The sequence below is a fragment of the Dasypus novemcinctus genome, chromosome 25, assembly GCF_030445035.2.
Source record: "Dasypus novemcinctus isolate mDasNov1 chromosome 25, mDasNov1.1.hap2, whole genome shotgun sequence".
NCBI classification, from domain to species: domain Eukaryota; kingdom Metazoa; phylum Chordata; class Mammalia; order Cingulata; family Dasypodidae; genus Dasypus; species Dasypus novemcinctus.
This window is the reverse complement of record NC_080697.1, coordinates 51,511,639-51,524,258: the sequence shown is the minus strand read 5'-3', so window position 1 is coordinate 51,524,258 and position 12,620 is coordinate 51,511,639. Positions and strand designations below refer to the sequence as shown.

At 34.4% G+C, this 12,620-nt stretch overlaps 1 protein-coding gene across 1 annotated transcript in view; it reads left to right on the top strand.

The window, feature by feature from the left end:
• The window catches only part of CSMD1 (CUB and Sushi multiple domains 1), a 2,093,507-nt gene that overhangs the window by 1,569,240 nt on the left and 511,647 nt on the right, over nucleotides 1-12,620 (top strand). Inside the window, exon 12 of the mRNA XM_058288018.2 lies at nucleotides 6,402-6,514. Within this exon, the coding sequence (XP_058144001.1) occupies nucleotides 6,402-6,514 (113 nt within the window). The remainder of the gene's footprint in view (nucleotides 1-6,401; nucleotides 6,515-12,620) is intronic.

Below are 12,620 nucleotides of genomic sequence, written 5' to 3'. Positions count from 1 at the left end.
AAATGCTGAAAAGGTCAATGTATTTGAAGCATATTGGAGGGAGATGGGTTGGGGATTCTGGCATAGAGGGAGAAGAAACTGGAAAGATAGACAGCTGCCGTACGACCAACTTTTTAAAAGTTCTCTAACAAATAAACCACATTCATTTAATATCTTACCAGGATGAATTTAAGTGTAAATTGTAATATTATGTGCAGTAAAGTAAATCAGGGAGAAAAGTGGAGCTGTTTTAAAGAAAGCGATTCAAAATATGTTAGCATGACAGTTGACATGTTTTATCAAAGGCAACATCTATTTCATTTTCAGTTACAAATTACATTTTTAAAATTATGTATCAAACAGATAAGCAATTATAAAGAGTTACGGCATTATTTGCTTCTTCATTTTAAAGAAATTGTCTGGCACTGCCAGCAAACTAAAATAGCTCTGGAAACCTAAAACAGGAGTAAAAAGTGGAAAATTTTGTTTTCAAATAATCATAACAAGGTTTACAATATTTTCATAAAATAGTGTTAAGTATGTTGCAACCTTAGACTACTTTCTCTAACTAGACTTATAAACCTGAGTCTGAAATTTGATTATATGAACTTTATGGGTGATATAGGAATGATTATTCAATTTTATTGAAATCAACAGAAAAACACAAAGATTGAATTAGAATAAGTCTTTTGGTGAAGAGCTCCAAATTATTCAAATATAATACTTAGAGTTATGCCGAAAATAGTTAACTTGGCAGTATAAGTCTTCAGTTTGTGAGAATTTGCTACATAATTAAGTATTTAAGAACTTAAAACTAAATCAGATGCCTACGAGGGAAGTAACACTAGAATCAGGAGGTTGAGGTAGGAGGCTGTTTCAGTGGTCCTCTGTAAGATAATCAGCGTTCAAACTAAGAAAGTGGTGGTGGAGAGAAGAAAAAGGTATAAGAAGTATTAAAGAGGTAAAATTCAGACGCCTTGTTAACAAAGGCTTGGTAAGTAAGGAAGGTAAAGAATAAGGAATTCCTCACTGAGCCTGAGTTCTAAGAATAGAGTGGTATCAGTAGGAATTTAGGAGTCCGAGAGGCAGGTAATTCATGTTTGCTCGACGTAAATACTTCCCTGATGTATAGATAAACTTATCTGCTGTGAGCAAGGTAAATAAGAATTGTGAAGGGACTTGGGGAAAAAAGGCGATGATTTGGAACCATAGGTAGCAGATATGGGAAATAAAATACAAGCTGATTATAGCCCAAGGGAAAAATATGTTGTTGAGTACCTACCTGGAGTCTGGAAACCATAAATATTTATTAGTATCAATAAGCACAATTATTTAGCACCTTTCACCAGCACAGGTATAGGATGCTACAGAGTAGATGGTTGGATTGATCTCCAGTTGGGGTTTTGTCAGATGGAAAAGATGGTTAGACTTTTAATATGATTGAGATGGGATACCAGAGTATTGACAAAATTGTGTCTAATGGGAAAAACTTAATGAAACCAATATTTGAGGTCTCCAGAAATTTGAGACCTCAAATTTCCAAGGTTCCAGTGGGTGAGAGGAGATTAGAATTAAAGCTTATGGAGGTATGGTGCGAGGGGGCAAGTGATCAGAGCCCGTGATTTTTACTATAAAGAGTAAGAAGGTGAAAGGTATGACCAGAGATTTCAGTGTTTAAAGCGGGGGGAGAAGAAAACCACTGGAACTAAAACAATGAAGGAACCCTGAGTTATGCTGAAGGCTCACCCATGCAGACATTCTGATTAGCCTTGGGGCAGAAATGACCATAAGCCAGTATACATGGAGGAAGATGACAAGAATGAAGAGCAATTCAGTGGAACCAATTGATATCATCAAGGTCAATGTCAAAGGGGTATGACACGCAGGTAGAGAATGGAAAAAGAAATGCAGATCAGGGAGAGTGTTGACACCAACTGTCAGCAAAAAACAACAACAACTCGTTTCTCCACTCATTTCACATTTGCCTCTGTTACCAAATATACATTAATATGTAAGGAAAATCAGTAGTTATGCATATTTTCTTTCTTACATTTGTATAAATTTTATGATAAAATTTCTTCTCTTTTCTCTTTCTTCTACCAAAGTAGTACATTTCATGTAGAATGCAATAAGTAGTTATGTACAATGGCTATGAATAAAAACAATATTGTTCTCAAATACTCTAATAGTCTAGGATTGGTAATCCAAGGGAAGAACAAAGGAAAAACTTTACTATAGACTTATTGTTTATGCGTGTTCATGTATGAATGACATACTTCAATAAAAAATATAATAGAAAATTTTTTTAAAACCTAACTTAGATTAAAAATGAGCAACTGAAATACCCTAGCCAAAAAGAAAAACCAAATGATCTATCCTCACATAAACAATAATTATAAAGGCAGATTATAATAGGAAAAAGCCTCAAACTATTCAGATCATGGCAGAAGAATACAAGGCAGTCAGAATTTTAGAAGACTAACCCAAGAAAAAGGTATTAAATATATTTTATATGATATATTTAAATATACATTATATATTATATATGATATGTGATATATATTAAAACAGGGGTTCTTAGCCTTCTTTGTTCCACAGACCCCTTTGCCAGTCAGGTGAAAACCACAGACCCATTACTAAGCCCACACTGTATTGTGTATTATTTAAGAAATATATCACACTCACACAAACACATCCCCACAAGATTAACATTATTTTGAATTTCAATTCAAGACCATGGACGCCTTGTTAAGAACCGCTATATTATGATGATTTTAGCATTTCCCTAATCACTTTCCCCTACAGGCATTTGCTGATTTCCTGCTTATGACACAATTTTCAAACAGAAATCCTTGGTTCTGAGAATGTAGTTTTGGGATACATAGGATTTGGGAGCTCCTGAATTGTGCTACCAAAGCAGTGAGGACAAGAGAACTACATGGAAGTGAATCTCGCATTTGCTTAGCCTTAGGCTTTGGTGAATTTGCCTAATGCTAATTTTTCTCAGGTAAGAGGCAGAAAAGCTAAGCAAAAGTTGCTGCTAATGACCTAGAAAGCTAAGCAAAGTTTGAGAATTTGGAAAGACAAAGATAAGATTTCAAGGCCTCTTGAGGGCACATATAAGTATCTTAATTTCTGCTGTGAGGCTTAAGAAGCTTTGAGCAACGTGAGGAAGGACGACTTGAACACAAGTGAGCTTGAAACACAATACTAAGTCATTTCAGTGACTGACTGGATCAAGGTGGTCACCCTCACAACAGGAAGAAAATCTAACCATCTCTGAGAAAGATGACGATGTATAAAGCTTCTACAAAGACTTACACAAAAACCTGGCATTCAATAAAAAATTACTTGAAATGTCCAGAAATCGTACCAAATAACCCCAACCCAAGGGATAGACAATAGAAAAATTGCTAAGGCATCCAGATACTGCAGTTATCACCCTGGGACCATGATGATTAACTATGATTAATATAGTTAAGATACAGATGAAATGATCAAGAATTTTGACAGAGAACAAGAATATCTTTAAAAAAATAAAAGAGAAGCCAATAGAAATGCCAGGGAAAGTGGATGTGGTTCAAGCCATTGAGCTCCACCTACCACAGAGGAGGTCCCAGGTTCTGTTCCCGGTGCCTCCTGGAGAAGATGAGCAAGACAGCAAGCTGGAGTGGTGGACTGGCATGGCAAGCTGACACAACAAGATGACACAACAAGGAGACACAAAGAGGAGAGGCAGTGAGGGGCACAACAACAAAGCAGGGAGCCGAGGTGGCTCAAGTGTTTGGACTCCTCTCTCCCACATGGGAGGTCTCAGGTTTGGTTCCTGCTGCTTCCTAAAGAGAAGATGAGCAGACATAGAGAGCACATGGCAAATGGACACAGAGAGCAGAGAGCAAAAGCAAAAACAACATGGGGGGCGGGGGGGAGGGAATAAATAAATTAAAAAAAATAAATCTTAAAAAAAGAAAAGTTCCAGAACGGAAAAATACTATATCAGAAATTAAAAACTTAATAACTATGGTTTCAGCTGTGTAGATAGGTTAGTAGAAAACACCCAAACTGAAGTACAGAGGGAAAATAAAGGACAGAATACATAGAAAATAAGTATGAAATTGGAGTCCCAGAAGAAAAGGAGAGAAAATGAGATACAAGTGATACTTGAAGAAATTTTCGCCAAGCATTTTCTTAAACTGAGACTGGACATCAAGACTGAGAATCAAGAATTTCTATAAACTAGCCAAAATAAACACAAGAAAAATCTCACCCCAGCCCATTTTAAGAAATCTGCTCAAAAACAAGATAAAGAGGAAATCTTGAAGCAGACATAAAGAAACATTATTTAAGAAAGAAGGAGAATTAGGCTCTGTTTCATGAAAGGAGATGTACTAGAACCTTTGTGGGACATAATTTAAAACCACTCTCCAGCACAGTTTAAAAATGATAAAAGAACTTCCCAAATGAATCTGTCTACATTGCCAACAAGCATGTAAAGGTGTGTTCAACATCTTTAGCCATCAAAAAATTGCTGTTTAAAACCACCCAGCATGGTGCTACTCACCTCTCAGCAAGGCAAAACAAACCAAAACGTGACAATTCCAAGTGTCGCTAATGTTGCTAATCAATGGAGACAGTGTTGATGGGAGTGTAAAACGGCATAACCACTTTGGAAAATATTTTTGTCTGAATTTGCTAAAGCTGCACGAATATATGATCTCTTTCCAACAACTCTACTCTAAGATATATATACCAAAAATGTATTCATAAATTCACCAAAATCGCATAGAAACAATGGTCAAAACAGCACCCTTCCTAAATCCAAACTAGAAGCAACACACGTGTCCACCAATGATGCAATAGGTAAATAAATGATACATATAAACACAATGTGCATTCTACATTGAAAGGAAAATAAATGAACTACAACCACAGACAAAACAACGATGAATTTCACAAATGCAAACCTGAACAAAAAATTATACATAGGATGATTTCATGTATATAAAGTTAAATAAAATGGCAAAACCAGCCTACATTTTACCAAGCAGAAGGCATGGGTTGTGCCTGGGAGGGGCACCAGGAAGACGTCCAAGGAAGCAGTAATATTCCAGAAACTATCTGCGTAGTGGCTCACAGATGTATTCCCTTCATAAAAATCCACAGAGCTACACATTTATTATCCATGCACTTCTGGGTATGTTACACTTCAATAAAAGGTATGCTTAGGGATGAAAAAAAAAATCTCTTTTCAAATCAAGCCAGCAAACAAAACAAACATAAAAGAACTATCTTGCAAACAGAAAATCAGAAAGAAAGAAATGCATGTTTAGCTATTGCATATTACTCGTTGAAATACTTTATCTTTTTTTCAAATTTTGTGTAACCTTGCATGAGTTGCTTGATATGTAATGACCCCTCTTCATCTTCCTTTGAAGAATCGGGTATTTTCAGTTGCAAAGGTGAGAATGATGGGTTGATAGACAAATGATATGACTGAGGAGGCATGTTGTGTGTTCATATTCCTGAAACTATTTTGCTGAAAGCAAAGCTTCCTATTTCATTAGACACATTTGTTTTGGTTGAATTGATTTTTTTTTTCTTACACATTTTCTCTTTCAACATGCTCCTCTGTCAGCACATTCAGTTCAGTCAATGGATTTAGTGTTTCTTTTCACTGGCTGACAGGAGCCACGATGTGACTGTTTTGTTAATAGACAATGCTTTATTGAAACTTCTATTTGCTGTGATCTGGGCATTAATATGCAGAGGGAAAGTTCAGTAAATGTTGCCAAATCTATTTCAACAATGCATGTTATTTTCTTTTGATATGTGGTGAAATACATTATATTTTAGGGAGATTTTGGGGGTAAAGATACATGATCAATCAAGACAAGACAATTCAAGCATTTTGTTAATGAACACGTATAATTTCTCCGCTTAGAGATATTTTTGCTTTGATGGAGTGAATTTATATAATATACAATAATAGGTTGTATGTTCTAGGCACATAGAAAAACCAGCTGTCCCAGTTTTCTCAGGAATATCCCAGATTTTGGCATTGAAAATCCTTTACCATGGGAAACCCTTTGCTCCCAGCTAAATTGGGACCAATCTGATTTTTTAACTAAGTTGATTTTTAAACTAAGAGATGCAAACTCACAGTTATAGAATATTTACTGCAAAACCCCAAGAATATTGTGGTTTAAATATGAATATATATAATAAATGGTTCTATCTATTTTGAATCAAAGGTAAAGATTCTCTATTATAATCATACATGTATGGTGACTCAGAAATCAGAAGAAGCATTATTTACCTATAACATTTCTTAATTCTGACTTCAGTTTCACACTACTACCACGTCTAAGCAATAGGGTATTTGTTGACTTCGGTGATGGTTTTTCCCTTTCTCTCATGTGCAGACTCACTGGATCCAGCGTTCCCGACCTTATCCTGAGTATGAGCAACCAGATGTGGTTACATCTGCAGTCGGACGACAGCATCGGCTCTGCTGGATTTAAAGCCATTTACCAAGGTATGGCTGGCACACATTCACCAGTATTTAGAACTAGCATCCCTGAAGAAGGCAAAAACAGTCTGGATGAGTTAAACATAAATAAAATCAAAAAGTCAGAAGAGCATTTATAAGGAGAAACTTCCCATTTGCAATTTCTTTAGAGACCTGCTTACAGTGCATTTTGCAAATGAGAAATTTTGACTTCTTAAAAGTGAGGCTTGCCATGACGTGTGCTATCACTATGCTAAACATGGTAAGACTAATTATCAAACGTCAGCTATGAACTCTACACATCCTCACGCATCTTGGCAGTTCATCTTTTACTGACAGGTAGTAGTTACGTTTACGAACAAGAGAAGTTTTTTAAACAAGGTATCAGGTTGACTGGAATCAAGTCAATTAAGCTCCGTCTATTGTATAAGTATTCATGTACCATTATTTTTTTTCTTATGGAAGACAGGGAAAGCAATATAAAATTTGAAAGAAAACACTACTTAAGAACTTGTTTAGGGAAAACAAAATCTTGTTTCTGGATTATGAAATGTAATTCCTGGGGGGAGGGAATGATCCTTCCGACGAGTTGACCTCATCTCTGAACTGCTTTGAGGAAGCATTGTGCCGTCATTCCTGGGGATAATTTGCTGTCGTGGATGATGGCTGTAAGTGTGGAATTGGGCAACAGTTCTCAGAGAGCAGTGCCTCAGGTTTATTATGGTGCAGCTTTAACACTAATCCCTCCTGTTGCTCTGCCAGTCTTATTCAACCCCTGAAGAATCTCAGAGAGAGCAGGAATCTATTCACCATAGCATATCGATTGTTAATTTTAAAAACTTTTATTATGGAAAAAATTGAAATGTAGGCAAAAATAGAATGGCTTAGTGAACTGAAGTAACCTCTATGTGTGAGCCTCTGTGAGCCACTCCCGAATCTTTTGTTATTGACAAAAGTGTTGTTTTATAAATACATGAGATACAACTATCTGATCTATATGCTCCTCTAGATTGCCAACCTCAACTCAATTCTGCCTTTTTTCAAGTATCCTAGACATCCTTTGGGAAATCAAAGGTACTTCCTCCTTCTAGAAACTTCCAAGCAATTCAAGACTCAGTTGCAAATATTTATTTAATGGATAGCTCTTTAAAAAATAATAATTAGACTTCTCACCCCTCGTTCCCACTGTAAAAGAAACCCTTGTCCCATTTTAGCCCCCAGTAATCACATATACAAAGGAACAAACAACTTTCCTGTTTAAGGCCTTTAGAGCTCTAATTGACATACCCCTAATTTTACAATTCCAGTTTGGAAATGAACAGTCAGGAGCTAGTGAGGCCTAAATCCAGGTACTCAGAGCAAACCCCAGTCCATTCGGTAATCTCAGTTTTTTTATGACAAAGAACTAATGGTAAAGCTAGGTGGAGAAGAAATCTTTGTTTAGAATAAAAGTGAAGAAGGTTATCTTATATCTGACCTCAGGGCTCCTGGAATAACCGTAAGTAGGAACATCCATTTAAACTGAAAAATATATATCAACAAAGAGTTTTTGGCTTCAGAAACATATTTTTGGTATTCATTAGATCAGTAGCTAAAATAGTTTTGACTCAAGTAATAAAAATGAAAACAGGCTTGTGATCATGTGCAGGTCTTCCTTTTGAAATATGCAAAAGGGTAAAATTGATGAATGTGGTACTTATAGCTTCAGTTTAGAGCTATCGTATATTTGAAGCACAAATTGTTTTCCCTTGCCCAAAGATTAAGTAGGTGCCCCAGAAAAGATGAAATGATTTTACGATGTTATAAAATGACTGATTTGTTTATAAATTGCCACATAAATCTACTTTATTAATAAGATTTTCAAAACATAAGTATTTAACTTGTCATTCTCATACTGACATATTTAAGCCACAATTAATTTGAAGCCATTTTCAACAAGATTGGGAATAACATTTCATGTTATCTAGAGGTCAAGTTGCAGACATGAAAAGCCTTTTCAGAATGTCTTATTACAGGATCTTTCTTGGACTATCATAGAAATGTTAATGGACTGATACTTACTTTATCAAAATACCCAGGAAATTACATGGTCCAAGTCATTCAGATATTTTTACTGATTCAATAATCAATTATTGACAAGAAGCTACTATTTATAAACTACAGTCTAACAAAATGTACAATTGCCATTTAGAATAAAACAGACATATGCGTCACATAATTATTGAATTTTTAAAAATTTTAGGTACTTTCAGTAAATAAAGCCTGAATATTCTAAAGAACTAACAAATACTAAGCATTGTAATGCAATAAAAATGGTGATTGTTTCATTTGGTTTGTTTTACTATAGAGAAACTATAAAAGAAAACAAGTAATTTGTTCTGTAAGGCATTGTCATGAAAAATTGTGAAAAAACTGATTTGGGCAAAAAGATTATTTAGTGTCCTTCAATGAAATGCCGATATCATCTAGCCCACCCTGCTGGGGTAAAAGAGTCTGTAGGCATCTCTGCTTTTCATTGTCTCTAGACTTTTTTCAGCTCTTGAAGTCATAGAAAACTGACGGTAATACAAATAATCTTGCCCATTGAGATGTAAATGAATTTTTTTTCTGAAGGAAATGGAATTATTGCTCTGTGGGTATTGACTATTTTTGCATCCATCAGTGAACTCATTCCACATTGCTGATGGCCTAGATACAACTGTGATCTTTGGATTACCCTTTGAAACATTTTACTAGTTCTCTCAATTGCTGCATTAAATAAAATCATTCATGTATTCATATTCGTAATTGCTCATAATGTGTTCATGCTCTTAAGAGTGATTGAACCTTTAAAATTTTTCTTTAACCTGTGAATCATGATTACAGGTCATGAAATACATATTAAAATCTTATAAAATATTTGCCCTTTTATTATTTATCTATACATATCCAAAGTTAATCACTAGTTTTGTGTGTGTGTGTATGCATTCTAAGACAAATGCAAAGAATTTGTAGCTTAACTGATTGAACAAAAAGGGAAAGAAATGGAGGATATTCCAATAAAGAGTAAAAAAAATTCCAGAAGAGCTGAATTGTGTGAAAATTTTAAAAATATATATGTATACATATATATATGTATGTGCTTTATTCATTACTAAGAACACCTAATTTTTTGCCAATTTTTAGTATTGTCTGATAAATGCGATTAAATTATATTTTATACATTTAATTATAATATTACCAATTGTCTTCTATATAAAATAAATACTTTAAAATGGTTAGGTTTTCTAAGAAATAAATTTATCAAATAATTTTGCTAAAATGAGTTGAAAGAGAAAAGAAACTTGTTTTTTGTAATATAGACATATGCATCTTTCTTTTCACTCTACTTATTTAGTAAGAACTCCAAATAGGCCACAAGCCCACCTAAAATTTTTTTTATTTGATTTGACTTGTTTGAAGTTTGCCCAAACAGTCAAATCAGGTTTAATGATTTTTCAAAGACTGGTTAACCAAAATGATAAAATTGCTCATGCAGTCAATTATAAATAAATAGGATGAAAGATAATTATCCATTAATTTAAAATTAGTTAATATGAACTGTATTAATGTAACTATTAATTTTTCCTGAACACGTTAATTTTGTTTGCTGTGTTTTTAAAATTCACATGATCTTACTTATCTTAGCTATCATATTTCTCTTACTATCTCAAAGAGTTCAGTAACTATTTGCCAAATTAATTTGAATTTATAGGCTCTGTGAACTTAATGAAGATTTAAAATATAAACAAAAAGTTAAAATAAACCTATAGTAGTAATATAAGAAATATAAAATAAAATGAATTAATGATTAAAAAGTAATGAAATAGTTATTTGGGAACTCTATTATAAGAGAAAAGAAGAAATATTAATTTGGTGAGTTGCAATTGAATTGTGAATTTGAGTTAAGAAGGAGTATATACTATAAAAGTAGTTTCAGGAGCTGAGAGAATGTAAGAAGTTATTGCATATCAAGCCAATGAAGCAGATAATTTGAAAAAGTGTCTACTATCCCCCAAACAATAAATAGGTGATGTTTTCATGATTCCGAGAGAATGGACACATGGTAGTATTGTTTTGCTCTTTCTACGTGAGTTGAAATACTTGCAATATTATAGTCATATGGTGAGGATACGGGACAACTCTATCCTGACCTCTAAAGTTTAAGTAGAATACTTGCTGGAAGCATGAGGGTGGGGTAGGGACTTAATGGCTCATTTTAATGAGAAATATTACAATAAAGGAGATATTTGAATCTCATCCAAAAGTTAGGGCCAGAATGCAGAGATAATTGCTGAATACTTCCTGACATTTGAATTTTTAGACTTGACCTTTAATTGAACTTCTACATGACTATTCAGTTAGTCAAGAAAGCATGGTAGAGGTATAATATTTTCCACATGACTTACACTTGTGCCTTCCTTTTGTAGAATATAAAAGTATTAGTGAAATACCAAACATTTCCCATCAAAGCAAATTGCAGTAGGCCAACTCTGACAGTATCAAGGCACACATTGTAAGGTTATAGTATAAAGAATAATGAGATTAGCATCATTCCCAAATGGTGAATCCTTGACTATTTAGAGGTGTAAGTATTCTCAATTAAAATGTAAATATTCTTCCCAGTGTCATATTTTAAGTTTGCAAGATGATATCACATTAATTATAATTACATGCATGCCTAATTAGTACTCTGCTAATAGTCTCAATAGACTATTAATAGCAATAACTTGAGATGCTATGGAAATGTGAATTGCCATCAGTCCTTAAGAGATTGCCGAGTCAAGGCTATATATTATTTTTTGACAAAACAGTATTTCAAAGTTAAAAAGATAATTAAAAGAGAAAAATGATATGAGTGGAGGATTAAGAAATTGAGAGAAAACAATATATTCAAAGAAGATATTCCAGAAATTGCTATTTCCTAAGTACTATATTAAGCCAAATACTGGAGATCAGATACAAACCAATTGTGAGGGTTATTCTGAAATATGTAAATAATTGCATATTATTTGACTCAAAACATGTTTTTTATGAATCATAATATTGGGGAATATATAAGCTGATATTTATATATAAATTAATTTTCTTGGTTTTGCTATTGCATAATTTTAACTATGGTATAAAGTAGTAGTTAAGAATACAGACTCAGGAGCCAGACTACTTTGAGGTGGATACTAGCTGTGCCACACATTAGCTGTGGAACTTAGGCAGGCTATTTAAACTCTCTGTGTGTGTTAAATTCTACATTAAATAAGGGGATGGGTGATGCTAATTTCAACTGTTTCCTGTGTGTAAAAATTAAATGAGCTAATTATGGAAAGAAAATAGCATATGGAGGAAGGACTAAATCAATGTTGTGACTTTGCCACAATAAGGATTTTTTCATTCTATAAATGATACCTTCTCATACTAACATATTTAGACCCAGCAGAGCGATAGTAGATGAATTATGTGCCCCTTCTTTTCAACTTCCACCTTGAGGCAATGACTGTTAATATTTTCTTGTGCATCCTTCCAGATACATTCAGTGTGTAAAGCATCGTATCTGAAGTCATGGTTTACCTCTTAATCCACAAACACTGCACTACCTTTGATCTATGAGAAATGTGACATCATTGCATCATTTTCAATACATTTGAATTCATTTCAAAGACTCCATTCTAACAAAGTAGCAGTAAATTTAACCTGTCATTGTTGGAGCTTCCCCACATCACCTTCACCTACCTATTGACTCCCATCTTACCATGTTATTGGGGACATCTCAAGTTTTTTAAGGAGTATAAAACATCTCATGGTTGCTCATATCTTTAGATCACACTCGTTTCCCCTGAGATGATCCGAGCCCTGTAACCTCTGCCAGGCACTCCCTAGAGTACCTTTTCCTGGCAACTCTTCTCCTTGATGCTCAGTAAAAGTGCAGTGACTTCCCGGGGGCACACAGAGCAGGGGTACTACCGAGCTGCGAGTGCATCACTTGGGCACTTAGGCTTGAGAACATCTGGATTTTCTTTGTTTGCTACCATTCCCCTCTAAGACAGTCACCTCTCTTCTCTACCCCAAGGTAACGAGATAATGTCCCAATTTAATTAGCCTATTGCAGTGGAGTTTGTCT